Source organism: Acanthopagrus latus, chromosome 3, assembly GCF_904848185.1.
Source record: "Acanthopagrus latus isolate v.2019 chromosome 3, fAcaLat1.1, whole genome shotgun sequence".
Classification (NCBI taxonomy): Eukaryota; Metazoa; Chordata; class Actinopteri; order Spariformes; family Sparidae; genus Acanthopagrus; species Acanthopagrus latus.
Genome location: NC_051041.1, coordinates 2,849,479 through 2,865,641, shown reverse-complemented (window position 1 = coordinate 2,865,641; position 16,163 = coordinate 2,849,479). Strand labels below are relative to the sequence as shown.

General features: G+C 44.2%; 1 protein-coding gene across 1 annotated transcript in view; it reads left to right on the top strand.

Annotated features, from left to right (window-relative positions):
- The first annotated feature begins 511 nt into the window (after positions 1-511).
- dbpa (D site albumin promoter binding protein a) overlaps positions 512-16,163 on the top strand; it is a 32,101-nt gene continuing 16,449 nt past the window's right edge. The window contains exons 1-3 of the mRNA XM_037093436.1: positions 512-1,502; positions 6,599-6,867; positions 7,489-7,753. Of these exons, the coding sequence (XP_036949331.1) occupies positions 1,307-1,502; positions 6,599-6,867; positions 7,489-7,753 (730 nt within the window). The 5' untranslated portion in view covers positions 512-1,306. The remainder of the gene's footprint in view (positions 1,503-6,598; positions 6,868-7,488; positions 7,754-16,163) is intronic.

The window sequence follows — 16,163 nt, the reverse complement described above, 5'->3', positions numbered from 1 at the left end:
AAACGTATACCCAGAAAAAAAACGACTATTATTCAGCACATTTTTTCCCCTGAATTCTCTTTCTCCTCTAAATATTTTATGTGGTTTTCTGAAAAAGAAATCTGTTTTTTTCCCCTGCTGAAACTTGACATTTCCCTCATGGATCTGTCTGTCTATGATTCTTGACTTTGTTCTCCCCTCTGGTTTATTTCCGAGTACGTTTTCAATAATGACAACACAGTGAGAGAACAATCTGCTTAAATTCGCATTTGCATTTGTATTTTCCCACGTGGAAGCTAACATTTCCCAGCTTTCCCATGGGCGCTTGAAGGCACACCAGTGGATTCAAAGCGAAGCGAACGGAGAGGGGGCGTCACCGGGGGGCGTGGCCGATGTATGCGAACGATCCACGCCCCCAAGCGCCTTTCCCCCGTGAGCGGTGACGTCACACGAGCGGCCCGTGTTGGTTCCAGCTGACTGGCAGAGAGAGAGAGACGAAAATAGAGAGAAGTGTGTGTGTGTGTGTGTGTGTGTGTGTGTGTGTGTGTGTGTGAGAGAGAGAGAGAGAGAGAGAGAGGGAGAAAGGGAGGGAGAGAGAGGGAGGCAAACAGGAGCCATCAGTTCCATCTATCTGACTCTCATACTACCGGATATTATTATTTTTTGGGGGGCTTCTTCTTTATTTCCTTCATCTTCATCTTCTTCGCTCCACTTTGACTTCAAGCTTTTTATTTCCTCTCGACTCGACTCTTTCTAAATCCTCCTCTCATCGCATGGGACGACAGACATCCGCATCTCTGGCTGCTGTTTTATTTTTTATTTTCTCTCACGAGATCTCCGGCGGGTCAACCGACCGAGCGACGGACGGACCGCTCGACCGGACCGGACCTGACCGGACCTGACCGTCTAATATCTGAAACTCGGAGGAGGACTCGGGTGTTCTGGTGTCGCTGCGGAGTTAGTTTGAGGTCTGACAGCAGCAGCAGCAGCTCCTGAAGGCTCAGCCCGTCTGACAGGATGAATCACACCAACATGCTGCCGTCTCGGAGATAAATACAACATTTTATTTTTATTTTTTAAACATATATTTTCTCTTTCACTTCGTATTTATTTTTGGTTCTTTCCATGGGACGGGCGGGACAGCGGGACATCAGGTGGACATCTTGAGCGCACCTCACCTGTCCGTCCGCGCACCTTTAGACGGCGCGCCTGTCAATCAGCACCGCTAATTGGATTATTTCACTCTTGAACTTAACAAGTCTGCAGGTCCTACCTTCCTCCTCCCCCCCTCCCCTCCACCTTCCTCCTTCCTCCCGCCTTGGAAGTTATGTCCAGGCCGCTCACTCAGCTCCTACCGCCGGATCTGCCTGCCGGGGCCACCAGCCCCCAGTTCGGGGCCAGCAACCCGGCGGGAAGTGGCCCCCAAGGCGGACACCTGACCTCCATGACCAACCTGAAGTCGCTGCTCCAGCTGCCGATCAAGGCCGACCAGAGAGGCCCCAAGGACTGCTGCGAGATGAAAGGTGAGTGCGTGCACGTGCACACGTGCATGTGTTTGGGAGAGAGAGAGAGAGAGAGAGAGAGAGAGAGAGAGAGGTCTTATCGGCACGAAAACTTCTTAAAGGGACAGTGAGTGGAAACACCAACAAGTCTCTGCAGGAGAAGAAATGTTCTTTTAACATGAAGGACAGGAGATATTAATCAAGTGTAACTTCAGGGAATGTTTCTGTAGAGATTCTGTCTGATGTCTGTTCGATGGGGTCGATACTGATCAATATGTATCGGTGGAGACATGATGATCCCTCAGATTGTGGTTGTCAAACACCTGGGACAACGATTTGTAAAGGTAACAGGAACATTTAAAAAGGAAACAGATCTGATACTGGGAGTTCTGGGGCCGATACTGATAATAACATGTAAATAAAATAAAGAAGCTGATATTGATTTATCGGCTTTATTGTCCAAAATGACGCCAGTGGAAAGAAAATAATAAGAAATGTTCCCAAGCATCTCTTCCTGCGACGTGCTCGATATGAAAAAATACAATAACGTGTCTGTGATATCGGCCGACTGATATCAGTGACACTCGAAAAACGTTTTATTTATGGTTTAAAATGAAACCAGGGAGCTGAAACAGTGAACTGTACTGTGAATACCGATATGTATCTGTGATTAGCTGATATCGGCCGATAATGTCGCCCGACCGATGTGTCAGTGGGGCTCTAACGGACGACAAACTGTAACTATAAATGCACATTAGAGACATTTGACGCCTCCATCAGACAACACATAGACTGATACCACGTGTTTAAAAGGGGCCAATATCGGCCGACTGATACATATATTGGTCACGCTCTAAAAACAAACGACTCAAACTGTGAACTTAACCGTCAAGTTAAATGATGTCAATCTAATTTTTTCCTGTCTGACATCGTAGATATCGACACACATGGAAAAATATCGGCCAACGATACACATCAGTCGACTTCAGAGACATTTGAAGCCCCTGCAGAAACATTACAGGACTATTTAAGTGAAACAGTATGAAATAAAACAGAAATTAATGATTGATTCATCAACTAATCGATCATTGAGGATCAATCAGCATCTATTTGGGATTTCAGTCAAGTAAAAACACCACCTTAAATGTGATGATGTCATATTAAACTGTGTAAATTTGGATTTCAGACTGTCAGTTTGGATAAAATCAATTAATTTCGGGAATTTATTTGACATTTTAATCAAAGCAGACAAATCAAGGATGTAAATCTTAAATATACGTTGCAGAGCGTCTACTCAGTATGCAGAAATCCACAGGAATATCACACTGATTATTCACTGGTGTGTGTGTGTGTGTGTGTGTGCATGTGACTGAGTGGGCAGGTGTGATTGTAAAAGACAGAGCTACACACACACACACATGCACACACACACACACACACACACACACACACACACACACTGTTTTCACTTCAGCCCTCCTCCTTCTGGCCTCGCTGCATACAAAAAAAATAATTAAATTAAATGTTTCCTCTTTGCATTTGGTGGTGAAATGAAGTGATCAGGAGGAGGACGAGGAGGAGGAGGAAGAGGAGGAAGAAGAGGAGGGTTAAAAAAAGACACACAATCTGGAGTGGATGCCATCAAAACACAGCAGCAGCAGCAGCAGCAGCCGTTTGTGTGGCGTTTGTGTTTGAATAAAGGTTTTTCTGAGCAAGGCCGAGTTGTTTCCCGTCCACCAGCTGCCATGACAAATATTAACCAGGCTCCTTCCTCCCTCGCTGTGGGGATGTCATAACTCCCAGTCAGCTGCTCGCGCGCACACACACACACACACACACACACACACACACACACACACACACACACACACACACACACACTGGTTTTTGTTTGACACACACGTTAAACACACACTCACACATATAAAGTCAAACTCTACTGATTAAACCCTAGAATAAGTCTCCTGTCACAGCGAGGAACACAACAAAGCGTTTTTGTACATTATTCCTGGCGGCCCCTGCTGGTGGCTCGGTGTCACTGCGCCTCCTTTCTGTGGAGGTTTTTCTCGCTGCTCTGCATGAGGAGGAGGAGGCGATGATGGTGAGCGCGGCTGACAGCCTCTCCATGGAGTCAGAAAGCAGCTCAGAGGCCTCGGCTCGGCCTCGTCGTCAGCGACCGCCGTCTCCTGACGATGGGTGATGCGTTCAGGGGCGCATTTCCTCATTTTTTTGGGATGCAGAGTTGGTGTTTCACTCGTTCATCCTCCTGCTTTTTTTTCTTTCTTTTTTTTCTTCCCTGGCTGGCTTTGTTTGACGCCTTCACAAACACCCACTCTATCTCGCACATCTCTCTGTCTGTCGTTGAGTTTTTCCTCTCACTCGTTCCTGTCTTGCTCTCCTGCTCGTCCCTCTGCTGATTTGCATTTTTTCTCAGGCTTTGTGGCATTTTTTTTTCACTGTCGACTCTCTTCTCTCTGTGTCTTCTGCTGATCTACATTTCACCTCCTGTTCCTCTTTGCATCCAAATAAATAACTTGTGCACACGAATCAGATTAGATTATTTTCACATTTGCGTTTATTTCCTCTGTACTTGTAGCATTGAGCGTATGATGCTAACAGCAGACATATACAGAATGAAACAGCTGAATATGAAAATGATGTAAAATGTAACTTCTGAGGCTCCTGAGGATGAACTTAAAGATATGATATGTTGGAATTATTTCTATTATTATTATTATCATGGGTACCATAATAATGGGTATCATATGTACGGAAGCTCAGAGGGGCCAGTTTTCCGGTGATTTATTTATTGAAGTCCGATCTTCTGTGTTTTTGACTTGAGAACTTATGGAAAAAAAGTTTTGCCAGGATAATTATTTTTTGATTTTCTTGTCCATCTGTGAAAACCAAAAAAAAAAAAAAAAAAAAAAAAATCAAGAAAAAGAGAGAGAGAGAAAAATTTGGGTTAAACTAAGTGGACATTTTTTTTTCCGCAAGAGAAAAAAAAAGATTTTCCTTTTGTGGATAATTTTTTTTGTTCCTTAGAGTTTTTTTTTCATGTGTTAATTGGGTGAACTTTTTTTTTTCCAGAAGAAAAAATATTTTATGAAACAAATTGGACATCTTTTGTTCCTGAACAAAAAAATTCTCCCACAAGAAATAATATTCTGTCCCACTAATGAAAGTTTTTTTTCAATCATTTTTTTTACTGAAACACCTTTTTTTTTAGGTGTTTCAGTAAAAAAAAACAAAAAACCAAAACACTTCCAAAAAATAAAAAAATAAAAAATCTGGGAAAATTTCTTTCATCTTTTATTATCATTTTTTATTTTTATCACTTGGTTTCCTTCTCAAAAATCAGCCAGTTTTACATGTGATGTTTTTCTTCTTCTTAGGAATAAATATTCTTTTCCACCCGGTTTCACACATGCACAAAAAATGTTTTCACAGATGGAAAGCAAAAATCCTTGACTCGCCTCTCGGGGCTTCCGTACTCCGGTCTGTCGGACGCCAACAACTACGTTCAACTTAAATATCTGCAACAATCTTTTTGACTTTGGTGAAGAACTCAGAGTAATTTAGAAGAATCTGGCAGGCAGCTGAGGACGATGACGAGGATGATAGCAGAGAGATTATGACGGACGTGGCCTTGACTCTCCTCCTCTTCTGTTTTCACATTGTAATCTCTCTTGTCTTTATGTCCTTTAATCCCCTTAAATTTAAATTTCCGGCCTTTTTTCCCTTCCTGATGCTCCCTCTCAGCCTCTCAGAGTTTCTCCTTCCTCTCTCTGCTCTCTCTCTCTCCCAGCTCCAGTTAAATATTCTCTTTTATTACTATTTTATTGTTTTTTTTTTAAATTTATTATTCAGCGTGCCATTAATTCAATATGCACTTTTTGGAAGCATAACTCTGTAGAATAACATTTTGAGAGGATCAGCGTACTAAAACAATCACTCTTGTTCTTTCCACATGGTTCAATTAAATCAGGTTCCTGGTTTACTTTCAGGGTTTTCATTTATTTTTTCTGCTGATGGTTTATTGATGCCTGATGTCTATATCTATCTTTCCATCAGACCCCCTCCCTCCCTCTCTCCGGGAGGTCGGAGTGCAGGGTCAGTCAAGTCAACTTTATTTATAGATGCCTTTTAATGATCGTAACTAAGTGCTCGACAGAAAGCAAAGGACACAGAACCACAAACCTCAGCTGCTGTTGATCAGACAACAGCGCAGCCTCTGGAGCTGTTTTTGCTGATCGTCAGTAATTATCTTTACTTTTTAAAAAAAGACAGACAACAAACCACATTTTTACTCGACCGATACGCAGCTTTGAGTTCCAGCAGACGTCTCGTCACAGATCTGGATCTCATCCAAACAAAAATCTGTCCTTCAAATAGCAGAACAAGGCTGAAGTCCAAGAGAAGAGTCGGATCCTGTGGAACAAAATGTCCATTATGTGCCTTGCTCAAGGGCTGACAGATGGCAGCAACGTCTCTTTGTGGCCACATCTTGTAGTCACATACGATGTACATCAGTTGATGTTTTTAAAGACGTAGTACGTAGGATTTCTGCATTAAAATGTTGAGTTTCTAACGATGTTCAAACAGAGAAATCCACGAGTCCACTCCAGGTTGCGCAGAGTTTATTTGATCACCTGTTGCTTAAACTCCTGGGAGACAGTGAGGAAGGTTTCGGCTTTAAAACCTCGGACCATCTGGACGCCAGACAGATCTTAAATCACCTGATCTAATGCGTTCTGTATGTGCTGGAATATTTCCCCCCAAATAATTTGGACACATGAAAGTTTCCAGGCAAATTGATTTGACATCATCGTACACTTTTTTCCAAACGTGGACACAAAGCATGAAGAGTGCTTTGTTGGGTTTCGTTCAAGCGTCGATAAATCATTACTACATTAGTTCGAGGACGGTTTAATATCGGTAAACAAACGAGACCAGTGAAAATGAGATTATCAGCCTCTTCTCCGGCAGCGAGACTCGATCTGCTGGATTGTCAGAGTGGATATTGGAAGGACAAAGAGATTTGATTACCGTCTGTCGTCAGAAACACTTTGAAAATCAAATAATCTAACAGACTTGTTGTCCCTCCTCCTCCCCAGACAAAGACAAGCCCTTGGACTCTGATGAAGACTCGTTGGGGGCCAACGGCGGCGGGCCCGGTGGGGTGACAGGAGCCCTCGGGTCCAGCGCCGTCCGGCCGCTCTCCCAGTCGGCCTTCCTGGGCCCGCTGCTGTGGGAGAGGACCCTGCCGTGTGATGGAGGCTTGTTCCAGCTTCAGTACATGGACCTGGAGGAGTTCTTGACCGAGAACGGGATGGGGATGCACAGCAATGGGCCCAGTTCCACCAGTGCCCAGATCCCCTCCCAGGTAAGACTGGACAACCTCACTCGAACCGCACCAAGCTGTATTTGAACCATTGGCTTCATGATACTAACCAGCTTGGTGCTTCACAATTAGCTAACGTGACGTGGCAGCTAACGGTAGAGCTATGCCACGTAGCTAAGTTACAGCTAGCTCGTCAACCTTAGCTTGGACATACATCTTTGTTCCCTTTACACCATCTAGTGTTGGCCGGAATCAACACTGTTGGTCATGAGTACATTGGGTCAAGTTAGCTGGTGATCCATACTAACTAATTTGTCAAGCTAGCTATAGTAAGCAAGCAAGCTAAACCAGATTATGAATCCCACTGGTTCTCCTCTGCCTGTGATTGGTTGCGTTTGTTGGTTATGTTCTCGACACTCAACCCAACTATTAACTCACTGGTTGTCTCCCTGGTAAACACACCGACCTGTTCGTCCACTCTTCAGGTCCTCTGAGGCATCGTATGATAACGATAAGTCAATCAGAGGCGAGTAGGGCAAGAAAACCACTGGGATCCATAATAACAAGCAAACTAAGTTTAGCTAGCTAGCTGTAACTTAACGACGATGCACGATTAGCTGATGTTTGGATTTAAACCGATGATTTCTCTCTCTCTCCTCCCAGAGCTCCCAGTCGGCGGTGCCCAACCAGAGCTCCCAGTGTCCCCCGAGCTCCCCTCCGCCCTGCTCCTCCTCATCCTCCTCCATGTCCTCCTCATCCTCCTCTTCCTCGCTGCTGGGACTGGAGACCGTCCAGCCGCAGCCGCCGCCGCCGCCGCCACCGCCACCTCAGCAGCAGCAACCGCAGCAGCCACAGCAGCAGCAGCAGCAGCAGCAGCAGCAGCAGCAGCAGCAGCAAGGCATGATGGGAGGACCTGAGTGTCTACATGGTGAGTGAAATTCAACATCAACACTTGGAGCATTTGGGGACACGTTTTCAAAACTTTACATCCTGTAGCTTCGTTTCTGTGCCAGCTAATACATTCAGACGTATATGAAGCCGTTCACTGCGGAGGCCTTAATGTGTTCTGGCAGTAATGATGACACAGACTCGCGATACGTTACATTAACTAACCTCTTCAGCAATAACCACAGTCGGATCTTCTCTAATTATATCTTCTGATAAATGGCTGACACCCTGTTCTCCGGCCGTCCTTGGCCCCCTCCGACAGCCTGTTTTCATCCGTTACATATTCATAATTTATTGTTTCTTCTCTCTGCCGCTTTTGATGTGAACCAGAACTGCCAGAACATCAGAGGAAGCCTTTTCTGTCTGTCTTTCTTTTATATAGTTTTTTTTTCTCCGCTTGGAGATTTCATAAGTCTGACAACTTCCAATTCTAATTGAAAAACCACAAAGCCCATTCTTTATTATGCTGACGGCCGTGATTTTAAATCCTGCGAGCCATCGAGTGAATCATCGCAGCTAATTTCATGATTTATTGATGACAGATTGCCAGAGGTCTTTGTTAATGTTCGGCGGTTGTGTCGACGTTTAAAAAGGATGGATGAGACAATTGAGTGTGTGAAGTTCTGTCAGTGTTTGGATTGAGACGAGGAGACAAAAGTTTTTTTTTTGTGGTAACTGTTTTCATTGTGATGGAAATTTAATCGCTGGAGGATCTTCGGGTTGAACCAACTGTTCTGGTTGTTTGATCAGTTTTTAAAAAAAACACATTTAGGAGAAGCAGAGCTGCGATGCTACGTACGCTGTTCACACTCCGTCGAAGAGGAGGATTTAAAGATGCAAATCACCGTCCGTCTTAAAGGGAAAGGCTGCACGATGTATTGAGATCTTTGTTCCCTGACGTCAGCCCTCAGGCAGCGTCTCCTCCAGACGAGCTCCAGCTGTAAACAACTTTGATATATTTTATTACCTCATAAACAGAGAATATGTTAGTAAACTGTTGCCTCTTTCAATATTAGCATTAATTTGGTGTCCTGTTTCTGCTTGGTAGAGAATATCTAGCCACTAAATGCACTGCAGTGCTCGCCAGATAGCTGCTAACTTGCTAGCGTTGGGATTTTTCAACTGAATTCAGTTTTACTGTTGCTGCTTGAAACGCGACAGATTAGAGCTGGAAGAGTGAACAAACAGAGCAACGTGATGCTACAAGAGCTGAATGCTATGTGCTGCTAACTTTGAAGCTGTAGAGCCAGCAAATGGTGAGTTTTTTAGAGCTTTCGACTGAAAAGAGTTTCCTGCTGCAGCTTGAAACACCAGAGATGAGAGCTGGAACCAAAACAACAGGCTGAAAGACGCTAAAAGAGCTGCAGAGTTGTGTCATGAGTCTCTGTGGGATTTAGCAGCTGGCCGCTAACTCTGGAGCTGTACTGGTAGAAACATTATTGCTGCAAATCTGTTTGCTAACGCCGCAGAGCAAACCAAAACAACAGGCTGAAAGACGCTAAAAGAGCAGCAGAGTTGGGCGATTCTATTCTATTTCTTCCCTTTTTAATTATATTGTTTATTCTTGCTATTGTTTTTGTTCTGTAATATTCTTTTGCTGCTGGGACAAACTAAATTCCCCCGTCTGCGGGACATTAAAGGATTTCTGATTCTGATCCATCGTTAGCATAAAGATCTTAAGCCTGAAAACGAGTAGCTGGCTGACAGCTGAAAACACGAGACAAACCAGAAGAACAAACCGAAGAGTTTCAGCTATATCAGATTTTATCTACGGCTGCTCGCTTCGCTGTTGGATTATATCGTCTAGAAAATGTTGCCTGACCGGCTGGACGACAAACGAATCTAGCAAGGTTTTTTTTTTTTATTATCATGCAGTGATAATCAGCGTGAACTTCATATTTGTACACACGGTCCCTCAAATCTGAGCTTTTCACAACTCGTGGTTTTCACAAACATTTGCGTACCTCTGATATGGTCTGTAGTATTTTAAAGGCCGCTGCAGGCGGAGAGGAAACATCAGAAACAGAGTAAGAATAAAGTGCCCAGCAGGAGACCACTCTGAAGGAAACCTGACTGGAACATTGTGTTTGTGTGTTGTTGTTTGTTTTTTATTATTATAATTCTGAGTCATAAACAGTAACAGAGGAGATGTTTGGCTGAGAAGAGCAGCTGCAGAGTGAAATAAAACCAGAGAAGAAATAAACTGGAGAATGAGACAAAGAGAGAAAGAAAGAAAGCAGGATAGAGCTGCTACAGAGGAGCGAATACAAGTGCTGCAAGGCTGAGTGTGTGTGTGTGTGTGTGTGTGTGTGTGTGTGTGTGCATATCTGCCTGAGTGCCTCTGCAAATGTCTATGAATACACCCCGTCAGTGTGTGTTCACGTGCACAAGCTTTTTTGTGCGTCTGTGCAGTACGCTGAACTTCGAACATGCATATGAGAGCGTCCTCTTTATTTCAGGCATTTGCATGCAACTGTTTGTGCTTTAATGTGAGCATGCTTGTGTGTGTGTGTGTGTGTGTGTGTGTGTGTGTGTGTGTGTGTGTGTGTGTGTGTCTGTGTCTGTGTGTGTGCGTGCGCTCTCGATTCTGAATTATAAACACGTGACTGGGTTGAGCATGATGCATCCAGCCAGAAATCCCTGAGGTCGTCGTGGAGCTGGAGTGTTACTACAGAGCTGCAGAGAGAGAATCAACCGAGAGACGGAGACGGAAAAACAGAACCGGTTAGAAAAATAATCCCGTCCACATGAACGTTGGAGGGTTGAGTTTAATTTATTCTGGGCACAAATGGATGAACGGCTCAGAGGGAGGGCTGACAGAACATGTGGATGCAGCTGTGGTTTTATAAGATGCTTTGATATCTTTTTTTCCTCTATTTTTTTTAATGTGTTTGTTCCCTGAAATGCAATAAATCTGAAATATCAACATCAGCGAGGATCAAACGGAGGTCTAGAGTTTAAACTGGAGACTAGTGGATCAAAATACTACTGAACCAGCTGTGGTCACAAATATTCCTCCCAAAGTTATGTTGGGAAAGATGAAACTCTGGAAACTCAACAATGGAATAAAACAGGATTATGTACTGTAATAAAAATGGTTTCCACTAATTTCCACTTGGCGTTTATGCAGCCAAACATCCTAAACTTGTTTTCTGCTGCAAGGAAACCAACGACACCACAGTCTAACAATCGAATAATCTTAAATCGATCATTTGTCGCTATAAAAAGCCCAAAGTGAGGTGTTCAAACTACCTGTTTTGTTTAACGAACAGTCAGAAACCCAAAACTCTTCATCGTACGACAGAATAAAACAGCAAATCCTTCAAACTCGACTGAAACAGTGGGTGATTAATTTTCTTTCGATTGATGAATCACTACAGCTGTTGGGGCGACTATTATCGGTTAGGCTAATGCTACACAAAGCAACATGAGCTTAACTTATGAGGTGGTATTTAAAGGAAAATTCACCCAAAAATAAGGATTTAATCATTATTTAATCAGACGCTATGTTCGCAAAACAGTTTCTGGAGCTTCACAGCAAAACAGCGTAGCAGCGTTCTCCTCAACAAAGGAAGTAGCTGGAGACTCGTTTTAAAGCGTAACAACAAACAAAATAAAAAATAAAATGGCTTCATACAGCTGGTCTGGTGTAATCCAAGTCTCTGAAGGTCTGAATGGATCTGAAGATGTTATTTATTCCCTCGTTCCAGCCAAAATCTTCCCTGTAGCTGCTAAGCTAACGGCGTTAGCGCACCACTTCGACTGTGTGTCGAGAGCGTGAAGAACTTATTCAAATCAACATTTTGTGGACTATAAAACTAATATTTTGTATTCTTTAAAATCTGCAGTCTGTTTCTCACTTAAAATTAATTTTGGCCGGATAATTTGGAAATCTGACATTTCCAAAAAAAGCAGAACAGAAAATTCTCCCAGTTTAAAAACGGACAGAGCGCCCAGTCCGCCGTGTTTTCATCAGATCTGGCTCATGTTGATAGTTTTAGTTGGTATCTGCATTATCATTATCTTTACTGATGCTCTTTAACCGAGCTTCGACCAGCGAGCTGACATTTTTTGGCGTCCTTTTGATTGAAGAGGAAGAAATCTGTTGATCAGAAGTTCACTGTGACTTTAAGACTTTTGTTCTCTCAGCAACGAAAACCTGAATCACTTTTTAACTTGTCGTTCAGATCAGCTGTTGTCTGCTGCGTCTTCAGCACTTCCAGGTCAGTTCACGCAGTCAGAAACCGTCCCAAAAAAACCCAGCTTTTCTTCTCAGATTCCCACGAGTGTGCGCACGCCGGAGGACACGTGAACTCATTGACCTGCGATGTGTTTGGAAGGAAGCATCTGCTGCACGAATGTTTCACAGCCGCTGCAAAAGGCGATCGCTTATTAAACCGAGTTCACTGCACGTAAAATAAAACACGCGAGACTCAGAATCTAATGAATAAACAAGAATTAATCAGCAGGCGGTTCGACGTGTGATAACAATAAAACATGTCACCTGGGGAGAAATCCCCCCAAAATCTGGATGAAAACAGCCGAGATGTAATCAGCTGCAACGATCTGCACACCAAACTTCATGGGAATATGTTCAGTTTGTATCTCGTGCTGACTGACTGACACGTAAAAGACGCCGGCGGTGAAAGCAGAAGCGATGAAGCTTACAGATAAAGAGCAAACCAGCTCGATAGACGTCTACCTCCGACCTTCTCACAGTCTTTTGTGACACACGAGTCATTTTCCAGTATCTGAATTCACCCGTGTGCCTCAAATTGTGCAAAATCTGAGCAGATCTGGTGACAAAGCTTCTGTCGCGGCGCTCGGACAGATGCTGAGGACAGAGTTTAAAGAGCTGGAGGGAGAAAAGTCTGGACATCATGATGCTGTCTAGGATTATGTTAATGTCATGTCACGGGGCTTATATGGCTGTTTTAGCCTCGTACAGTCGACTTAAGCTCTGTGTTTTGGATTGTAGGAAGCAGAATTTAAAAGTTGTGCAGTTAGCTCATATCGTTAGCATCGTCAGCTAGTTGAACACCTGAGAAATATATGTGGATAACATCAATTTGACAAAACATGGACCACTTAGGAGCTTTTTCTGGAGCTCAGCTGACTCACTATCTTGAAGCTAACACATGCTAACACAAGTCCTTCAGGTGTTACAGATGAAATCTCAGCAGCTCCTGATGTCGACTTTGTAAACAAATGTCTACTTTGGTGTAAAGTAAAGCTGATACATAATTTCTTAGGGATGATTCGGACCTACTAGTTAGTAATTCTTAGCATGCTAACATGCTAACAGACGCATCCATATGCTAGCAATACCATATGCTAATGTTAGCATCATAGTAACGTATTTCCCCCCATCGGCTGCCGAAGGATGATTTATATTCTTTATCTTCAACCAATCATCGCTCCTCATGCCTAAAACCAAACTAGAGTCAAGTTCAAAATCCAGATTGTCACAAGATTCATGGTTTGTCGATAAACCAATAAACACATCATTTATTGATTGATTTTTTGAGAAACTGGGCTCAACAATCTACTATTGCTTTAAAAAAGGAAAAAAAATAGAAAAAACAGAAATGATGCAGCTCTAAAACCAACTACCCAAACTCAGACAGATGTTTGCAGCTTTATATACACGTTTCATTCGATCGTTTGCGTCGCTTTTGTTCACTGCTCGGCTGCAAACACATCATCAAAACTACAAATACGTCGAAAAAGCTCAGCAGACGAACGACCACGGCCTCGATCGCTGCAGACAAACAGCCTCAGCTCAGCTTCCACCTCACACACACCGAAATACCACCGTCTAGACTGGAAGAATCTCAGATAAAACCGTCCAGGAAGCATCCGGATGAGATACAAATACAGAACAGTGAGAGTTTACCGCCATCAGCACAGGTTATTAAAGCACAAATCTGTGCGTCCATTAAAGCAGCGAGAGGAAACGACTCGCTGTCGCTTTAAAAAAGAACGAGAGAGCAGGATAATGCCACGCTGAGGCGGTGAGTGGTTTAACATTCAGCGCTGTGATTAATCCTGGCGAGCGACGGGTTAAACAAGACTCTGACTCTGCACTCTGTAACACTGCACAGGGAGGGAGGGAGGGAGGAAGGGAGGGAGGGAGGAAGGGAGGGAGAGCAGCGCTGGAGGGGGGAGAGCGAGTCAAGAGTGTTCGCTTTGCATGTTTTGAAATCTCTCTCTCTGTCTCTCACACGCTCGGGCCATGTGCGGCCGCCACGTCACGTGCCGCTGCAGAACGCATCAGAGCGAGAGAGGGAGGAAGGGAGGAAGGGAGGAAGGGAGGGGAGGGAGATAAAGAGAGAGAGAGAGAGAGAGGAAACAGTGAAGATTACAGAGAGAATAAACAGCGAGGACGAAGCACAAGAGAGAGAAAAAAAGCTTCAGGATGGCAGAGAGAGAGAGAGAGCGAGGGAGCAGGGAGTGTTTAATAAAGACGTAGGACTCCTGATTCATGTCAAATAATCACAGATTCACATGTTTACAGGGAGAAGTTCCTCCTCTGCAACAGAAAAACAAAACTACAAACCATTCAGCGCCTGAAATCAACAAGTCGGCCCAAATAAATCCCTTACTTTTGTGGTCTAGTCGCCATTTTTTGACGATAATCACTCGAGTGTTTCCCTCTAATGTCGACATGAAGAAGAGCATTTTATGTCTGCAGACGGTCAGTACCTTCCAAAATACATGTGACCTTTAAAGAAATGAGTCATGTGACCTTTTTTTTTTTTTTTTGAAGATGTGATCCTCCACCTTTACAGTTGAAAGCAGGACGAACCGGCGGCTCGTGTCGTGCGTCGTGTTGCAGGAACCTTCCCCCCCTCAGGCAGCGACGTGCATTAACTCTTCAAAAGAAAAAACTATTTTTAACGGATTTGCCTCCCGAGTTGTCACAACACAGCTACTGTACTCTGATTCCATACAGACCGACTGCATGCAGGCTCACTCGTCTTCGTGTTAAGTGTCTGCTACGGGCGTTTATTACCGGCGCTAATGTGTCCAGACTGAGACTGAGCGACTGAAATGAAGCCGCTGCGTTCATGTTTGTCCAGCGAAACAAGTTCAACCTATTGACACAACGCTGTGTGTGTTCTCATCCTGCAAACATTTGGAAAGTTAAAGAAAAGTGAGAGAAAAATTTACTCTCGGAGCAGAACCGCATGAGAACATAATGGGGGTCTATTCTCAGCACAAACCCATCCGCCACCCAAGTTTTGAGGAAATCCCCTCAGAAGTTTTTGTGTTATTCTGCTGACAAACCAGCCAACCAAAGAAAAACAAGCAGACACATGTAAAAACACAACCTGTTTGGAAAATCACATTGTTGTTGAGGGGCGAGAGCGTTCGCCTCCGCGTGTGGTTGGATCTGATTCTTCAAATATCTAATTTTGCATCGTGTTTTCTTTTTGTTTTTTTCCTGTCCAGACGTCCTAAAATCAATCTTGATTCAATCTGGATGTCCCGAAAAAAACAATATACATGTTCAAAATGGCTGGAGGAGAGCTAGTTAGCTTTTAGCTGTTAGCAGTTGAGTCCTGCGGCGTGTTTGGCTAACAGAGCTAACAGCTAAACACACAGCAGAACTCAGAGTTTCTATTCAGAGGAACTCAGGACGTTACTGGGAGGTTACTGGGAGGTTAGTGGGAGGTTACTGGGAGGTTAGCGTAGCATGATAATAACTGACACACTGGTAGTCCCTCATGGCTTTAGATGTGTTAGCTAAGTTGGCTAATCAATAATAACAGTGCTGATTGCTCATTGGATGAAGAAGCTAACCTAAGTCTTCAGGATTAAATCGTGTGTTGTATCAACACTGGACCACAGTGGACCATGTGTGGACCACAGTGGACCATGTGTGGACTACAGTGGACCACAGTGGACCATGTGTGGACCACAGTGGACCATGTGTGGACCACATTGGACCATGTGTGGACTACAGTGGACCACATTGGACCATGTGTGGACTACAGTGGACCATGTGTGGACCACAGTGGACCATGTGTGGACCACAGTGGACCATGTGTGGACTACAGTGGACCACAGTGGACCATGTGTGGACCACATTGGATCGGTCAGCTGCAGTAAATCGACATTAACTCTTGTTACTTACAGCCTGAGAATGAGCTAAACTCTGTCACTGAGTGTCAGACTATGTGGGGGGTTCTGGTTCTGTCATGTGACCCGGTCTCATAATGTGATCAGAGTGTGAGCAGCAGAGAGCGAGGGAGGAGGTGGAGGTGGAGGAGGAGGAGGAGGAGGGGGAGGAGGAGGAGGGGGAGGAGGAGGAGGGGGAGGGGGGGGAGGAGGTGGGGGGGGTGGAGGGGGAGGAGGAGGGGGAGGAGGAGGAGGTGGAGGTGGAG